Source organism: Nylanderia fulva, unplaced genomic scaffold (genome assembly GCF_048542155.1).
Source record: "Nylanderia fulva isolate GAGA-0341 unplaced genomic scaffold, ASM4854215v1 Scaffold9, whole genome shotgun sequence".
Lineage (NCBI taxonomy): Eukaryota > Metazoa > Arthropoda > Insecta > Hymenoptera > Formicidae > Nylanderia > Nylanderia fulva.
This window is the reverse complement of record NW_028191026.1, coordinates 4,479,070-4,499,002: the sequence shown is the minus strand read 5'-3', so window position 1 is coordinate 4,499,002 and position 19,933 is coordinate 4,479,070. Positions and strand designations below refer to the sequence as shown.

Below are 19,933 nucleotides of genomic sequence, written 5' to 3'. Positions count from 1 at the left end.
TTAACCGGCGAATTTGCAAAGAGCAAACGTACCATGTTCATTTAACTTTAATGAGTTTCCCCTCCACGTAAGCTCGCGACAATTTTTCATTACCAGTTCCCATTCTTTCCTCTTCAAATTGCTTAAGTCAATATTTCTCTGTTGTACAATTTTTCCTTTATAATATTCCGTTTAAAAAAACCTGTTATACGGTTAATATTAATTATAAATTACAATGTAAAAAAAATATTCTTTCAAAAGTGGTTTGCTCAGAAACTGTTATAATTGAGGCGAATATTTAATCGTACAAAGATCGACTGACTTTGCGTATTTATTTAGTTTCAAATATATTTCAGCATTCTATTCGCCGATATTTGTGGATTTACTTCGCTCTCCGATCAATGCACTGCCGAAGAGCTCGTCAGATTGCTCAACGAACTTTTTGCACGGTAAGAGAAACACTAATAATATTTATAATAATGACTATAATAACAATAAGAGAAAAATCGATATTAGCTCGAAACTTGTTTAATTAAAATCCTATACGTATCACGATAGATAATCAATCGAATTGCTATTGTTGTCAGGTGACTATAATATCGCAACAAAAAATTAAGTATTGATTCATTTGCTGACAATGGCCAATTTAATAACCGAACATCCGATATTTATATAATTAACTGATGAATCAATTTTATCAGAAGACAAAAAGTCTGTTTACAACACCTGCCTCTTAATTAGCCCGTTTTTCATTTATTTTAAATATAATTTTAATGTTGCCTTTTTGAAATCATATATATTTTTACATGTTTTTTCTATCTACGAATTTTTCGAAATTTATGTATATGGTACTCGCGTGTAGAATCAATATTGCCACAATAAATAAAATAAAATTTTTAATGAATACATTTTGAAAACCCACGCTATTGTATTACATACATAAATCAAGATATTTTTTTTTCATACACTTTTCATAGACTCGGTGACATTTAAAAAAATTATTGCAGCGAGATAAATCATGTTAAATCAACAACGTTATTCCTAGCTTATTTGATTCAATATCAATTTCTTTTTCTCTCTTTCTTTTTTTGCAGCATTGATCTCTCGGGTCTCGTAAAAATTCTTGTTCCTTCGATTTACAGAATCCTCTTTTCATATAGCCGCAGATATGAAACACCCCTTTGTAATACGTACAAGTTACATTGTTGTAATCTTCCAATTGAATTAACGTAACGTCGCCGTAAAAATCCTTTGATCCGGCTATTTCGATTTATAAACATGAAATAAATTTGATGTCAAACTATTAACATACATATATGTAAAGTTTATAACAACTTTAGATTCGTGTTAATAATAAATAATATTCTATATAAATATACTTTCGAGATTAATTTTTAAATGTATTTAAATAAACTGATTACAAGAGTCAAACGTGAATGTTGGTGTGTCAATTACAGCAAAAAGTAAATTAATTAAAAATTGATTTTTGCTCTCATTGACGCATCAAACGCCTCTTATAAGCCAGTTTATTTCAAATATATTTTTAATTGTATATTTATTAAATGTTGTCCCCTTATCTTAATGAATACTTATTTGTCTTATATTTGTTGTATCGAGAGTTTTTTGGCACCCTTAATACTTTCCAAGTTTCCCTCGATCAAATCATATTCCTCAGGTCCGACGAGCTCTCAGAAAGGCTTCGACAGCTTTAGATTTCACGTCCCTAATAACTTTTCGGGTCAATAGGGTCCTACTACCAAGAGGGATTTGCTAAAAGGCAGCTTTTTCATGTATCAGTACAGCCGAGATCACTTTCTGGGATTTTGCGAATGCAACGTCTTCATTCTCACAAGAAAGAAGCAAATTAACTCTTGAAAAGAACGCTTGGAGAATATAAAAAGAATGTAAATAGCGAATTTCGATCAAGAATGTCAGATAAAATTTCTCTCATCCTGGTATTATTAAAAAAAATTCGAATATATATATGTCGGATGTTAAATAGAAAACAAAATTATAACGAGAATCGGTTATTTATAAATATTTTTTACGCAAAGAACACATGTACCAAAAGGATATCTTTTGTGCATTTTGTATACATACAGTGTACAAATGCGCGTAATCTATTAATCAGGATGTCCAGCAGACTAAATGAAAAAAAATTCCCTGACTTTTTCAGATTTTCCAAGACCAGAAATTAATTTTTTTCCTGAACTTTTAGTATTATTTTTTCTAAATATATCATTTGCATATATCTGTATAATAAATCAATTAAATGTTAAATCATGAAATCCTTGAGATATTTTTGTCAACAATGAAAAAGTTCAGAAGTGAAAAAAATAAAAATTTATATTTTATTTTAAACATTTTATTTTTAAATTAACAATATTAAAATAACTAAAGATATTTATTAGAAATATAAATTGAAGAAAGATATATTTTAAATCCAGAATATATTTTATCGATCATTCCACGCATGACATCTTTTTACGTATCAAGACACTAAAAAATTGTTTTTTTTTTTAATTTTATATATATAATTATATAATAATATAATTATATAATTTATTATATAATTATATAATAAATATTTATCAGTTTTGAAAAGAATTTTCTTATATGAAATAAATATTTTTTACATCAAATCAATATTATTAGTTTCAAATAAATAATTTATTAGGCGGTATTGAAATAAATATTTATCTGAATCCAATAATGTTTTTTTCAGTGTATATATCCCTAATAATTTAGTTTTCTAAAGTCTAGCTCGACTAGTTTTGCCTGTTTGTCCACTGATTAGAGCACGATTAAGATAGTATTTTTTTTCAACGCTGTTTTCGTACTTTGTGATATTGCGGATGAGAGAAAAAATCGGTAAAAATGTGAAAAAATCCAGATGAATAGTATATACAATTTCCTGACTTTTCCCTGAGATTTCCAAATAATTTATAAAATTCCCTGACAATGCTCGGTTTTCCAGATTTCCCTGACCGCTGGACACCCTGTTAATGTCGGCGTAAAATGCTCTATTATCGATTTGACTCTCACAGATTTATGCGATAATACGTTAATAATTGAATTATTTAATTGCCATATATTCACGTCGCGACTGCACACACACAGCTCCACCGACACTGTTATTTCGTGTATATACATATATATCATATTAAACTAGCTTAACATTATATATATATATATATATATATATATATATATATACCCTATGTGTTACGCGGATTTGCTGCGCGTGAAATATTAATATCACCCTTCCGGCGTCCTGAATTAATTTCGTATAATATGCGCCGCACGGAGTGCGACGTTACTGAATATCTAATCTGAATAAACCGATTATCTCCCGGTTGTTGGGGTCCCTCTCCTGTTGTCGACGTGCTCTCTATCTCCATCTTCATCGTTTCGAATTAATTTAATCGTATCTATCCCACATAATTCGACTCAATCACGTTTCCGTATTGACGAGTCAATCGAGTCAGTGCCAATCAAAGTCAATGTCAGGCAAGAGAAAGATGGCAATAATGATATTTTAAATACAGGAAACTTTGGAAACTTAATTATAAGTTACAAAGGAAATTTTTTTTTAACAAAATATTTTAGATGAAAGTTTGGATATTGCGATTTTATTTTCAGGTTATTTTGAGGATTCTTCTCTCTCTCTCTGCTGTTTTAAATTTTATATTTTACGCAATTTATTATCCTACTCAATCACGTTTGTGTATTGAGTCAATAAAAAAAATATATAATGACGAAATGCAAAATATGGTCAGAAACTTAATTATAAAATTATAAGAGAAAATCATAACAAAATATTTCGATGAAAATTGCACGGTATTTCCTTCACGCTTTCGTATGAAATTACGTTAAAAAAATATTACAGAATTTTTACCATGAAACGTAGAGGTACACGTGGGGAAAAATAGTAGATATTTTTGTAAAAACAGCGCGTTGTTATAAACGCGGCTTCCGTCAGTTTAACCGCAAAAACCACAACTGTTACGTATATATTTTCGCGAAAAAGGTCTCTCTCGGCTTCTTCAGCTCGACTTTAACAGCTGAATTTTTCGCTCGAAAGAGAGGGAGAGAAAAAGTCAAGTATTTCTCTCCGATATATTATTATATGTACGTTTAAATAAATCAGGATGTTTAAATTCCTTGGGAAATATTCCGCAGGTTCGACAGGCTAGCAGCTGAGCACCACTGCCTCAGGATAAAGCTTCTCGGAGACTGTTATTATTGCGTTTCCGGACTTCCGGAACCACGACCTGATCACGCTCACTGTTGCGTAGAAATGGGATTGGACATGATCGATGCAATAACGTAAGTCCGAATGTTTTCTCTAACTCATCTAACAATAAGCTTCGTTAAATCCTCATTGTAAGAAGGCTTCGGAAAATAATATATATTTTTTTAAAATAATCACCTTTCTCTCTCATTTATATTATATCTAATTTTTTAGTTTTATCTCTATAACACATTGAAATAAAATAACACGACGATAAAAATATAAATTAACGAACACGATGTAGATGAATCGATTTTTTCAGATTTTCCAAGACCAGAAATTAATTTTTTCCCTGCCTCTATTTATTTTTTCCAAATATATGATTTGTATATATCTATATGATAAATCAATTAAATGTTAAATCATGAAATTTTTGTCATCAGTGAAAAAGTTTGGAAATTAAAAAAAAAAAATATATATATATAAAATTTATATATTGTCCTTTTAGAAATTTATATATATATATATATATATATAATTTTTTTAGAAATTAATTTTTTCCCTGCTTCTTTATTTATTTTTTCCAAATATATGATTTGCATATATCTATATGATAAATCAATTAAATGTTAAATCATGAAATTTTTGTCATCAGTGAAAAAGTTTGGAAATTTAAAAAAAAATATATATATATAAAATTTATATATTGTCCTTTTAGAAATTTATATATATATATATATAATTTTTTTAGAAATTAATTTCTTCCCTGCCTCTTTATTTATTTTTTCCAAATAGAATTAAAAAAATATATATATATATAAAATTTATATATTGTCCTTTTAGAAATTTATATATATATATATATAATTTTCTAAAAGAATTTATAAAAAATGTAGCGTAGCTTTATCGCGCTCCCAGCTACGAATCTGTACATTTGAAATCACAAAATAACAAAATAAATATCATATATCACAGAGGTTTCGAGTATTCCATGTATACGCGATTGATATATCGGACAAAAGGAAAACGGCGGAATATAGAAATGGTCGAAGATAGAATATCGAAAGCTGTTCGGGAAACGAACTTGACGGATCAAAGTAACATGCCGGCAATAAGCAACGCTTTTCGTTTGTATCGGCGAGACGACCGCGGAAAATCAACCCCGATAGAGAGCTGACGGTGGTGGTATCCTACATCATGTCCCGTATTCGTTTCGCTCGTGTTTTCATAAAACGCGTTTCACCGTCAAAGAGAAGATTTCCTTGGAGGGCAGCGCAGCATGAACATTGCAGCGATTGAGGCCGATATATATACTGGCTTAAAAATCGAGTAAACACGGCTTTACCATGAAGGATCCTTCCGCAAGGACCTCTTTCCACACGGGTCACCGAATTGCACGGGTTAAATCGCTGTGCGAGGATTTCGATTTTAATTTCTTCGTCGCTTTTAACCCTTCTTCGTTTCAAGTTCTTATTATTCTCGAAAAAAATTTCCCTTCCTGTCAAATCGATAGCAAAATCAACGTACGAATATAAAAACGCCCGAGAAGTCACGTACGAGAAGCGAGAAGATCGATGCTGAAGAACAATTATTGTAATTGAGAATGTGGGTCGCCAAGAAAATCAATGTTTGTCAATATATATAAAATTCTTCTGCCGTTTCATATCGATAATGAAAATACTTTGATACTTATCCTACAGTTCGAACACTGAAACAACGTTCTCTCCCAGCTGTAACGATAAGTTTGCTATTTTATTTCATTTCTACGCAGCTGACTCGCAGGGTGTCCAGCAGACTTGATGAAAAAAATTCCCTGACTTTTTCAGATATTTTTCAAGACCAGAAATTAATTTTTTTTTTTCCTGACTTTTTAGTATTATTTTTTCCAAATATATAATTTGCTTGTATCTATAAATATGATAAATCAATTAAATGTTAAATCATGAAATCCTTGAGATATTTTTGTGAACAATGAAAAGGTTCGAAAGTTAAAACAAAAATTTTAATGAATTATACAATCTGCATTATGTACGATAATCGAAATAAACATGTCACTATATATAAACTATTTAAATAATTACCTTTTTTATTTATATCAAATTTTATTTTTAACATATTTAATGATATCTAATATCACAACAAAACTTTTAAATAAAACATTTTTAATAAAATTAATGTATTAATTTTTAATAAAAAAAATAAATTAAAATGAAATATTTAAATAACTTAAGTCGCCAGTGATAATTAAAATAACTCTTAGTTTATTCAATTCGACCAAACTGGCATGTTACAAAAATGACAAAATCTCACGACGTTTCGGCCATCAATTACTGACCCTTATCAAGTGAATCTACAAAAATTATATAATAATTTACTAGCAATGTTGATAATACAAAACAGTGACATATAATAATCCTGGATAAACAAAACGTCGTGAGATTTTGTCATTTTTGTAACATGCCAGTTTGGTCGAATTGAATAAACTAAAAGTTATTTAAATTAAAATAAAGTTCTTGAACAATATTATAATTCTTAAGCAATGTTATAATATATTTTGAAATATATATAATACATTGAAATAAAATAACACAGAAAATTAGCGTGCTGGAAGTCAAGGAAATGAAATCAAGGAAAATTTCCAATTATTGAGACAGATGTAAAATGTGAAAAAATCCAGATAAATAGTAAAATTTCCTAACTTTTCCCTGACAATTCCAGATTTATAAAATTCTCCAACAATGCCCGGTTTTCCAGATTTCTCTGACCGCTAGACGCCCCAAAAGTTTGCTTTTTTTTTTTATTTTATTTCCACGCAGCTGACTCGATTATTCGTCCAACGACGAAGAAGAAGATTAAAGAAGAAGTGTAATAAGTTTACGCGTCTCATTGCAGATTGGTTCGCGAAGTGATGGCCGTAAACGTGAATATGAGAGTCGGCATCCACACGGGCCGGGTTCACTGTGGGGTTCTCGGTCTAAGAAAATGGCAGTTCGATGTCTGGAGCAACGACGTGACTCTAGCCAATTACATGGAAAGCGGAGGGATACCCGGGTGAGTACAAGCAATTTTGTTCGAGGTATGTCAGCCCTCAACTGCGATCGAGACGACGATAAATTACGTCAGTGTGTACCTCATTCTCCTTATATCAAATATAATATACTCCGCCTTCGTACTCTCTCTTAAGTAAAATTTTGTTTAAATTAAAAAAAAAAAAGATCTTTAATAAAAATAAAAAATACAAATAATTCCTGTCGAGAGAGACCTCATTCTCCTTATATCAAATATAATATACTCCGCCTTCGTACTCTCTCTTAAGTATAATTTTCTTTAAATTAAAAAAAAAAAAAAAAAAAAGATCTTTAATAAAAATAAAAAATACAAATAATTCCTGTCGAGAGACCTCATTCTCCTTATATCAAATATAATATACTCCGCCTTCGTACTCTCTCTTAAGTAAAATTTTCTTTAAATTAAAAAAAAAAAAAAAAAAAAAAAAGATCTTTAATAAAAATAAAAAATACAAATGATTTCTGTCGAGAGAGGCAATCTCTCAAACGTCGGTATATCAACGGTGCTAATATATTAGATGGAAGATATGGTGTTTCGCAGACGCGTGCACATCACGAAAGAGACTTTAGACTGCTTGGGTGGATATTACGAGGTCGAGGAGGGCCGTGGAGGCGAGAGGAACGCGTATTTAAAGGACCACAATATCAGAACCTACTTAATTGTCCCTGGAGACACGTTCAAGGACAACATAACTAGCTCCGGGATGCGAAAGAGCTTCCCGGCGAATGGTAATGTGTCCAAAGAGATGAGGGTTATGGGTCACGGCTCGCAACACGGGAAACAAACCAGGTAAGTGCTCCTCAATTATTGCTTGCTTAATCTCTTAACCCTTGACGTCATAAACGACGATGTACAGGATCCATTACCCAAATAAGTTGCGAAAAGACGGCGAGGCATTGCTTCGTTTTATATTAATTAAAAGATAATCCCATGTAACCGCGTCTTTGTTTAATGTAAAATTAATTATTCCTATATTCTTCGTCCTCGAAAAAATATAATGAATAAAAAATATCAATGTATGTATAATGAATTGATAAAAATAACGTAAATCACATCTGTAATAAAATCATCTTAAATTCATGCATGCTTAATCTCTTAACCCTTGACGTGGTAACGTCATAAACGACGATGTACAGAATCCATTACCCAAATAAGTTGCGAGAAATATCCTGAAAGGTTATATTAATTAAAAGATAATCCCATGTAACCGCGTCTTCTTTTAATGTAAAATAAATTATTCCTATATTCTTCGTCCTCGAAAAAATATAATGAATAAAAAATATCAATATATGTATAATGAATTGATAAAAATAATATAAATCATCTTAAATTCGTGCATTTTAGTAGATTAGGCTTCGGCGAAATCATCGAGGGCGAAAAGGACCCCGAAGATGAGGTGAATGAATATCTGATGCGAGCAATCGATGCTAGAAGTATAGATCGATTAAGAGCGGAACATTGTACGCCCTTTATACTGAAATTTCGAAGACCGGATGTCGAGGAAAAGGTAATGAATTAAAGTGAAAAAATAACCGCTAAATTATGACGACGTCAAATTGTGTCCAATTATAAAAAAAATATTTTTAACTGCATTTATTCATAAAATCGATTTCAACGTCAAAACTGTGAGATTAATTAACGAAATGATATTTATTAGAATTAGGTATTATCGAATTTTTGCGCGGTTGGAAATTTTATAAAATACTTATATATAATTTTTATAAAATATTTAAAACGCTCAGAGTCAGGTTCCATTTATATTATTTCGAGAGTTCGTAATTAATTTAAGTAACACGTAGAAAATAACACGAGTCATAATTACGCGTTCATACTGATACAATTAAATTTAACCAATCGACGCGGTAATCCGTCGTTTAATACAAAGTCCGTGCAAATTTAATTTAATTAAATTTAATTTAATTTAATTTTAGTTAATTCGCTAAACGGCTCCGTTTGGATTATCCGCGTGACTTAATCGCGCCTCGTAATCAATTTGCAACGACATTCTCTCTCCGGTCGAGAGAAAAAAATTTCACAACTGAATCGTGTACAATGGGAAAGCAAACAAATATGGTTAAAACAAACACGCTGCATTTAGCAAAAACACTCGGCTGTTAAAGTACAAATAGAAACAATGGGCGATATCGACTTGTTTTAATGACCTGTTGCAGTACTCGCGCGAGAGGGACAGAATGCTCTCAGCTTATTTTGTGTGCTCCGGTTTCGTCTACATGGTCGTTGTGGTAGCAATCGCCATCACCCTCGCCAGGTAAATACACGTGGTCAATAAATCCTACTTTGTACAACCGCACGCGGTATCTGCAACTTTACTACGCTCATGATCCACAATGTCTATGCAGTCTGCTAGTTTGTTCTTCAATTAATATTAATAGAAACTATTCAATAATACAAAAATATTTTATATTAATATGTTAAGAGAATATTAGTTATTAATATATTTGTTTATATGCATTTATTTATATTATTTTATAATTATAACGAATATAGTGTTTAATATTTATTTTTGTATTTCTAGATTTTATATTATGAATATATTATTTTGTAATTTTTTGGCATAACAGATATAAATTTCAAACTTAATTTTAATAAGCTCGAGAAAATCACGCTAAAATTCCTTATCTTCGTAGGAGCGTATACTTTTACGTCTGCACCGCGATTAGCATACTGGTGATAGCCTTGGTCAATGCAATTTTATTCACGGAAAAAAACGAGGTAAGTTCATTAAAAGACACATAAAACTTTCACACGTATATCTTACGAATATTGCAAAAATTTCATTTTAAGAAGGAATTAATTCTCCTCTCGACGACACACAATGATGTCAAAAAATATACATCTATTAATATAACGAGCGTGATATTTAAATCGCTTGATACATCACGTATCCACCTCGGGTCGATGACGAAGACCCTCTGGAAGAGTGCCACTTCCTCTTGACCTTGATCAAGCGACATGCTTCCAGGCCACTGTCAAAATCATCGATCCAAGTAATAACCTTCCCTTTAGTTCTCTCCTTCCTTCTCGCGATTACTCGATGATACCTGCAGATCATCTCCCTATCTATCAGATTTAATAAATTTTTCTGTGAATGCAATTTCAGGATGTCCAGCAGACTCGATGAAAAAAATTCCCTGACTTTTTCAGATTTTCCAAGCCCAGAAATTGATTTTTCCTTTAACTTTTTAGTATTATTTTTTCCAAATATATCATTTGCATATATCCATATGATAAATCAATTAAATGTTCAATCATGCAATCCTTGAGATATTTTTGTCAATAGTGAAAAGATTTAGAAGTTAAAAATTTTAATCAATTATATCATCTGCATTATGTACGATAAGTGAAACAAACGTGTCACTATAAACTATTAAAATAATCACCTTTTTTATTTATATTATATCAAATTTCTTAATTTTGTCTCTATCAAACACATTGAAATAAAATAATACGACGATGAAAATATAAATTAACGAATACGCTATAGGTCAATCGATTTTTAACACAGAAAATTAGCATGCTGGGGAGTCAAGGAAAAGTTTATATTTATTTAATAAACAATTTCAAATTATTGAGAGAAATGTAGAATAATGTGAAAAAATCCAGATAAATAGTAAAATTTCCTGACTGTTCTCTAACAATTCCAGATTTATAAAATTCCCCGACAATGCCCGGTTTCCCAGATTTTCCTGACCGCTAAATTTTCTGGGATTTAATTAATCATTCTGTGAGTGCAATTTATTTCGGACGGAGAGAAGTTTCAATAAATATTTAACATTTAAAGTTTCCGCTTAGGGTACCCTTTTTTATGTATATATACAAGGGGAAAACCTCGAAGGGTACATAAGAAATTTTACGTCAAATCTCTCGAGCGTCACTTTGTGGGCTACTTGATAGGAATCTCTCGGGGGCTCGCATTTCATTATTTCGAGGAAAAGGCATTTTATTTATTAACAGGATTAATAGAAAAGAGAAAATGGAAGATAATAGACATGTTTTACAGAGAGTACCGCAATGGGTGAGAAGCACGGCCTTACAGATCTTCGAGAACCGCATCGTCGCGCAAAGCATCGCGTCCATCGTCGTTTTCCTGACATTCATCACGGTATTGTCACCACTGGTAAGTGATCGATACATAAATTACGTCTGCTACCGTTTGCGTTTCATTTATTATTAATATAATCATTACATTTGATGCGAAGCATTAATTTCGCACTGATTTATTAAGTGGTTCGCTGAAGTTTCTCGGACATACGCGCCTTTTTCCATCACAATTTGTGTTACATATATATATATACAATATATTTTCAATCAGAAAACTCGTTTATGGCAAAATTATAGCGGCGAAGTGAAATTAAAATTCTGGCAGCCATTAAAAAAATTTTTTGACGATATAAATCGCGCGCATGTCGATACGACGATTAATCATAAATGGGCGGAATATAACGGTATTGCTGCGAAAACGTTTAAATCACACGCGGACGGAAGGGATCGTCGATCGTACGCCAGATATTGCTTTTCTCTTTTTTTTTACCCCATCAGCGATCGAATGAATTCGCGTTCACGCAATAAAACTGTGGTAAATAACGGCCGGTTCGTGTATCTTTTTCTCGCAGGTCACGCTGGAAGGAAGCGAGGCTTGCGCCAGCAATAACACTTTGCCTCTCGCCGAATGGCTGGACGAGAATTCCACCGTGCAAAGAATACCGACGAGAAGTAACGATAGCGACATATGTCATTACATTCTTTTCTGCGATGTAAGTGGTAATGCAAATCGACGAAAGAGACATTTGTTATTCCGCGAAGTCATATAAAATATGCACGAGTGATAAGCAAATAATTTCAAGAGATTCTCACGTTTTTTCTTCTCCGTTATATGTATATGTATTTAATTTACGAAAAAAAGAGATTAAAAAATGTAGCGCAAGATTAAAAAATATAGTAATCATCTATCTTTTAATAACAAAATTTTTTAACTTGTATATAGTTATTTGTTACTTCATATTACGAAGATATTCTGTAGTTTTTTTAAGTAATAATATTATCTGATTTTTACATACAATTTTTTAATTTGCATTCATTATATACTATATCATTTTTATGCAGCCGTATGAGACTCGAACCAGCTTTTTTACAAAAAAAATGTTGCATAAAAAAAAAACAAATGTAAACGTTTACGATAAAAATTTCTTATTTGTCAAATAATAGAAGATAATTTCAAACAATTTCAAAAGAGATTAAAGTAATTATCTTCTCCCTTCGCGAAAAAAGCCGCGGAAGATTAAATAATATAATCTTTTAATAACAAAATTTATCAACCTCTATACATATAATTGACGTAAAATTTTTCTAGCGGATTGGAAGATTGTAATTTTAGATTAATCTAATACGATTAAAAATACGCGGTGTTTGTCTCGTTTTCTGTAATTCCTTAAACAAGCTTAAACGAGATTTTAAAAAGTTTTTCAAATCTTTTTCAGGGTGTCTAGTAAAATTTGAAAATCTATTATAATTTAAGAACATTTCCAGGACATTTCAAGAAAATTTGCATGATTTTCCAATAGTATGATAAATATGTAAGAGGAACCGAAAATATTTTTTTTTATCAAGTCGATATAAATTGCACGTTAATGAAAATTAATATATGCGTTACAAATATTCGATTCCATTCCACAATTATCATAATTTTCAGGGTAAATTGTAAGAAAAAATTCTCTTCGTGTATAAACAATTTATGCGCAACACATTTTGAATTCCGTAAATAAGAAATATATTGTATTATTTATAAAGTATATAAGATTAAATGTTTTTTACTCGAATTCTCAGCTGACACTTTTAGCTGAATATTTAGAAGCAACGAAAAAAAAAAAAAAAATCAAAAAAATCTACGAAAAATTCAAGTACATTTCCAGGATTTTTAAAGGAAAACCAAAATTCCAAAACATTTCAAGAATTTCAAGAATGGCTAGACACCCTGTGTTTGATGAAATAATGATAACGCTCGACTAATATACTTCACGCTAACCGATAATGATTGCAGCTGTTTCCGGTTCTGGTGATGTTAGTGATGGTGACATGCGCGGTGTACCAGATCCTAACGTTGGTCTTTAAAGTAACCGTATTGAGCATCGTCGTGATTTTTTATCTCGGGGTCAGCATTGACCAGGCACTAAATGAGGACGACGTCGAGCCCGTCGGAAGATGGCTTGCGGGCGTTCTTGTGGTTTTCTTCATGGCCTGCTTAGTGGCACACTCCCAACACACGGAAGCGACTTACAGGTCCGACAAATTCGAACACACAAGCACAATGGTCCACCCGAAACTTAAGCGGAGTCAGCTCGTAGATATAATTTGAAGCTGTGCAACCCTATTAGCTTTTAAGGCCCTTGTGGAATTTCCCACAAGAAGCTTCGCGGACGATCATTCTCCTGTGAATTGACTTCCGTAATAATTTCGTAGTCAAAACAAGAAACTATGTGTAAACGCATAGAGAGATTAAATTTATTCGCGGAATAAATTTAATATTGATGTTTATAAAACAAATACAATTATACATAATGTAACACATTTCAATTTTGAAAATTATATATATTAAAAAGACACGCAATATTTTTTGTTGATAAATCAATAACAAATATAAATTAAAAATCTCTCAACGCTGTATCCACGCGTGAAACATTCCGTATACTCCAAAGACGTAAATTTCGAGTCTGCCAGATGAAAAAGAATCATAAACTTTCTCGTGCTATAGAAGAACATTAACGTACTCTTTGCATCAATACAGATTAGACTTCCTGTGGAAGTTGCAAGCGACCGAGGAGAAAGAGGAAATGGAACACTTGAAAGCCTACAACCAGAAACTGCTCGCGAACATACTTCCGGAACACGTGGCCGCCCACTTCCTGTCTACTGTCAATTCAGACGTAAGCTCCTTGTAAAAACTTTAAAGAACATTTTCGCGAAAATTCTCGAGCCTCTTAAATGCAAAATACGATATATATTTGCTATACATATTAGAAAAATATATATACACTTTGTTCTACAAGATAGACCAATGACTCTGTCCACTTGGAATATCTCCGTTATTTTTGGAGATACAAAAATATTGTTTTTACAAAAATTGTATCAAAAGAATCATATTATGCTACTAATAATATTTTTGTAGGTGGAGGCACTTTAGAGATTTCAAAGTCATCACCATTTTTTTAAATGGCATGCTATACTTTTTTATCCTTATTGTTAGCATAATAGCAGATGTTTAGACGATTTAAACGACATAATAAAGTCATTCGGCATTTAAATAAAAGTGTAAAACAATGATTCTTACTTCTAACAGAAAGGAAAACATTTTCACAAAGACTGATTTACCAAAATCACGCGAAAGCTAAACTAAATAGACTGATCACTCTCTCAAAATTCTACAAATACTAAAGTCTAAAATTTCTGTTATTTATTTTAAAAAATTGTGTGTTAAATTTCTCGCTGGATGTTGAGTTTTTCCATACACGAGTATATCTACTTTCGTTAAACGAAAACATTTTCACATAGACTGAATTACGAAAATCACATGAATACTAAACTAAATAGACTGATTACTCCCTAAAAACTCTACTAATACTAAAGTCTAAAACCTCTGGAATTTATTTAAAAAAATTATAGTAAGAAATAAATACGAATAAAGGATATAGAAATCTCTGACTGATAAAGCTAGTAATTATAAAAATTCAAGTTTTTTTTTATAAATAGTAAGAAATGTAAAAATATTTATATTTGAGAAGAAATGTGTACGTACAATATCTTTGTATATCGTTAGATTATAGTAAAGAATTGGTCGTTAAAATCGTCTAAACATTCGCTATTACGCTAAGGATAAAAAAGTATAGCATGTCATTTCAAAAAATGATGACGACCTTGAAATCTTTGAAGTGCCTGCACCTATAAGAAAATTACTAGTGACCTATGATGGCTCACTTGACCGTACAACTTTTGTAAGTACAATATTTTTGTACTCTAAAAATAACGGAGATATTCCAGGTGGACAGAGTTATTGATCCACCTTGTATATTACATTTTCTGATTTGAATAAAATATAATTTAATGATCTCTCGCTTTGTCCGTTCGACATCTAATCAATTCTTTTGGTTTGCATGACAAATAGAATAATTGAACAAAGGAAAGGAAATATTCGCAATATGCATTTTGACATTTGCTAACGAGGTTAAGCGATTATAGATTACAATAGTAATTTACATCTGAAAAGGGAAATAATATCTTGTATAGACATCCTGAAGTTTATCTTAATAAAATTAACTAACTTTCTGAACCTTCTCTTGTAAGAATCTCCTGTCGGCGACAATTGATAAAAGTATAACAATTTATATCTTTGCTCTTCTTTTACTTTGTTCGTTATTTTAATTCATCTAATTAAATTAATTAAATTTATGAATTATATCTGAAGTATAATTTTACGTTGCTGAACTTTAGTTAGTCTTCGACTGTGAAAAGAGACGCGTAAGAATTAACTCGAGCGATACTGCGCATATTTAGTAGTTCAATTAAGAGTCATTGCTAGAATTTCAATATTTAATCCTAGCTTTGCAGATAAATTAGGATGCCTTAGTTTGTGTACAGTAACTGACGTGAAATGGAGAATTTCAACGGTATTTGCCTAATTTGTCTTGCTCAGAAACGATTCTAAAATTTAAACCAGTTCGAGACTTAAGATGTACATTTCAATGTGCTTGAAAATTGAATCTTGACTTCTCTCATGCAAGCGTTTTTAAAATAAAAATCAGAAAATTATATTTACCAAACATTACAAAAATTATCAAAATAATTGTTGTTGGACTTTAAATTATTACACAACATTTTAGTAGTAAAAGTTAATAGGTTCCTTTAAAAAAAATCTCAAAATCTCTTATTTACCAAAGATTAAAAATTATAAAATTATTATACAGCATATATTTAGTACACGAAGAGAATTTTCTTTTAGAATTTACCCTGAAAATCATGGTAATTATGTACAATATGGTATTGGAAGAATTTATAAAAATTTCTCTAATTAATATTTATCACCAAATTATATAATTTATATAAAAAATATTAATATATACATAGTAAAATTCATCGCACATATTTTATATTTTATTGTGGTACAGATATTACTATTTATATTGTGGTAAATATTAATCAGAAAAATTCCATTACACTATTTTCCACGATTACCATGATTTTCAGGTCAAATTCTAAGAGAAAATTCGCTCTGTGTAGTAATAAGTTGATAAATGCCTTAAAAAAAATCTCAATCTCTTATTCGATGAAAAAGGATGAGACACAGCACACACTTGTATCTATTGTTTCGCAGGAGTTGTACCACGAACAATGCGACTTTGTGTGCATTATGTTCGCCTCGATTCCGAACTTTTCGGAGTTCTACGTCGAGCTCGAAGCGAATAACGAGGGCGTGGAATGCCTCAGGCTTCTCAACGAGATCATCGCTGACTTTGACGAGTTACTCGCTGAGGAACAGTTCAAGTACATTGAAAAGATCAAGAGCACGGGTGCCACATACATGGCCGCTTCGGGTAAGTCCCCATCGAAGAATTCTTAAGCGACGACACACTTCGACGAGCCTTTGATTCGCTTTCCTCCCCGAAGGCGGCTTTCCGAGCCATCGGCTCCTTTGCCGATTTCAGAAGAACCGGCGTTTGCTTGCGCAATTTAATCGCTAGCTCGGCCGAAATTAATCGAATTATTATCTTAATAATTCTCTAATTCGTTCCGGCGATTCGCGGATGTACAATAAATTCGCAATAATACATACATAATCTTCATCGGACATTTGTAACTACACTGAAAAAAATTTATTAAATTTGAATAAAATTTACTTCCAATTATTCATTTGAAACTGATAATATTGATTCGATGTGAAAAATATTTATTTGTTTCAAATAAATGATTTATTAAACAGTACTGAAATAAATATTAATTTAATAATTGTTTTTCAGTGTATAATCTTTGGTATTTATTCGCAAAAAATTGCTGTTTTTATATATTTGCACGAAAAGAGAAATCTAATTTTCCACGACGTCCGTAACAATTTTCTTACAATTTCCTAACAGTCGCTAATCACATTACGAGGAAGAATACCGCGATAGGAATGCCGTCGCGCTAAGTTAACCTTTGTCTCTTTCTCTCTTTGTTACATCAGGCTTAACGAAAAGCACCTGCGACATGCGGGATTTCAAGCACGTAGTCGCTATGGCGGATTACGCTCTGAGAATCCGCGAGCAGCTGGCCTATGTCAATGAACACAGCTTTAATAACTTCCGCATGCGTGTGGGCATCAACATCGGACCGGTAATCGAAATACATCAACTGTAATTTTCAATCGCGCCCTCCCCGTGTCGTCATTAATATAATGCATAAATTATTACAACAAAAATACATCGCTCGAGAAGACATCAGAAATTTGCAATAAAAATTTTTGATTTTAAATCGAGAAAATAGTATAATAAATTTATATGGAAATATTAATTCAGGGTGTCTAGTAAAATTTGAAAATGTAATTCAAGAACATTTCCTGAACTTTTCAAGAAAATTTGCACGATTTTCCAATAGTATGATAAATATATGTAAAAAAAACCGAAAATTTTATTGTTTCTATCGAGTCGATATAAATTGCACGTTAATGAAAATTAATATATGCGTTACAAATATTCGATATAGTATTATTTTATATTATATTTGGAACTTTTAAAGACACAAAAAAATTTTTTTCTTAGAATTTATTCTGAAAATCATACACTGAGAAAAAAATGCTGTTGAATAAAAAAAAATATGACTTTGATTCAATTAAACGTAATATTGATTCATCAGTATTATAGTTGAATCTCATTAAACATTTGTATTAAAAGAACCATACATCATTTTTGAACTAATAATATATAAAGTTATATTCACAATATGCAGAATTATAGAAATTCTTTTAAATTAACAATTAAATTACAATATAATTATGGAATTTTCATATATATGATTATAGGAATACTGCATAATATTTTTTCATTAAAATATTTTTTTATTCAACTTCATATTAAATTTGTATTATTATTTATACAATAAAAAAATCATAAAGATCTACAAAAAATTCAAGTACATTTCCAGGATTAAAAAAAAAAACAAAATTCTAAAAGATTTTAAGAATTTCAAGGACGGCTAGACACCCTGTAATTTCGCAAAAAATTTTAATAATTAAAAAAAAAAAAAAATTTAATCGGAAAAATATTGATAAACTTGCTATAGATTTTCATAATGTTTATAAATTACGCAGGTGGTCGCCGGCGTGATCGGGGCCAGGAAACCGCAGTACGACATTTGGGGCAACGCCGTGAATGTGGCCTCCAGGATGGATTCGACGGGCGTGTTGGACGGGATTCAAGTCACCCAGGAGGTGCACGATATCCTGGTCACCAAAGGATACCCGCTCACCTGTCGTGGGACGATCCAGGTAAAAGGGAAAGGAAGTATGGTGACGTACTTCCTGGACGGCCCAAAGGATATTGCGAAACCCAATCAGGTGGATGTCACCAGGACGAATTCCAACAACAACGACGCCACAGACAAAACAACGGTCAACAACACCAGCAACGGGACTGTCTGATTGGTATTATTTATTATAGGCATTGAAAATCGTAGAATTAATATTGGAGTATATATTAGAGTTTTTGAGCATGTGTAAAATTTCTCTATCATATGCAGGGTGTTTGAAAAATTCCTAGTATCATTCGGGGACGATTTTTCCTCGGCAAAAATGTCGAAACACCAATAATTTTCGAATCCTAAACAGTTAAAAATAAAGACTTTTTTGGTATTGGTAATTAAATCTTGTAGAAATAAAAATAACAGAACTATATTATTCAGCTAATTTTAGGTAGAGTTTACTTTAATAAAATTTTAATATAAGGCTTGGTTATAAAAATGCATAATAGCAAAAATTGAGAATATGTTGAAATGATGGCCTCTCTCAACATTTTCACTAAGAAAAAATCGTTTTCAAATGATACCAGGAATCTGACATTAAAAACTTTTCCGCCGGAAACACCCAGTAGATAATTTTATCTCTTGTGTATATCTGACATCATTTCTACACAAAGAAAATTAATAAAATAGTAACGAAATAATAAAGATCAGAATATTGTTGAATTTGTCAAGAAGAAAAAATTATCTGATGTTGTTTCGTGATTTAAGAAATGTTCAACTTTCTATCCTCGCGATCGATTTGTTGCATAAGTATGATGCATGTTCGATGCATGTTTCGATTATATTATATCGGCACGATAATCGATGGAATTAACTCACGATAAATCTGAATTCGCCAAGAGAAACAAACCGCACGAAAAAGGCTTATTATTTCAGACGAAACTAATATCAACAGTAATGCATGATCGTAAATTATTATCTATCTGAAATATTTTGCAAATTGCTGTCAAAATATCCGAGTATATCATACTTTATGGCGGTTGTCTCGCAACTTTTTTAACCAAACTTTCCACTTTTATAATACGTCAATCATGACTTCGAAAGTATATCATCATCTATCTCGATTAATTTATACACAATCTGAAGTTATCA

The 19,933-nt window shown here is 31.3% G+C and overlaps 1 protein-coding gene across 5 annotated transcripts in view; it reads left to right on the top strand.

Annotated features, from left to right (window-relative positions):
* Positions 1-19,933, top strand: part of LOC114929866 (adenylate cyclase type 6) — a 124,870-nt gene that overhangs the window by 98,059 nt on the left and 6,878 nt on the right. For 4 of the 5 annotated variants that reach the window (XM_085489719.1, XM_085489720.1, XM_085489722.1 and 1 more), the window contains 14 exons: positions 336-428; positions 4,162-4,308; positions 7,106-7,264; positions 7,823-8,071; positions 8,627-8,789; positions 9,454-9,551; positions 9,931-10,015; positions 11,304-11,420; positions 11,917-12,057; positions 13,341-13,579; positions 14,085-14,223; positions 16,665-16,884; positions 17,511-17,659; positions 18,633-18,965. In XM_085489719.1, coding sequence (XP_085345845.1) covers positions 336-428; positions 4,162-4,308; positions 7,106-7,264; positions 7,823-8,071; positions 8,627-8,789; positions 9,454-9,551; positions 9,931-10,015; positions 11,304-11,420; positions 11,917-12,057; positions 13,341-13,579; positions 14,085-14,223; positions 16,665-16,884; positions 17,511-17,659; positions 18,633-18,962 — 2,329 coding nt within the window. In that variant the 3' untranslated portion in view covers positions 18,963-18,965. The remainder of the gene's footprint in view (positions 1-335; positions 429-4,161; positions 4,309-7,105; positions 7,265-7,822; positions 8,072-8,626; positions 8,790-9,453; positions 9,552-9,930; positions 10,016-11,303; positions 11,421-11,916; positions 12,058-13,340; positions 13,580-14,084; positions 14,224-16,664; positions 16,885-17,510; positions 17,660-18,632; positions 18,966-19,933) is intronic. The other variant, XM_085489724.1, reaches the window with a different exon arrangement.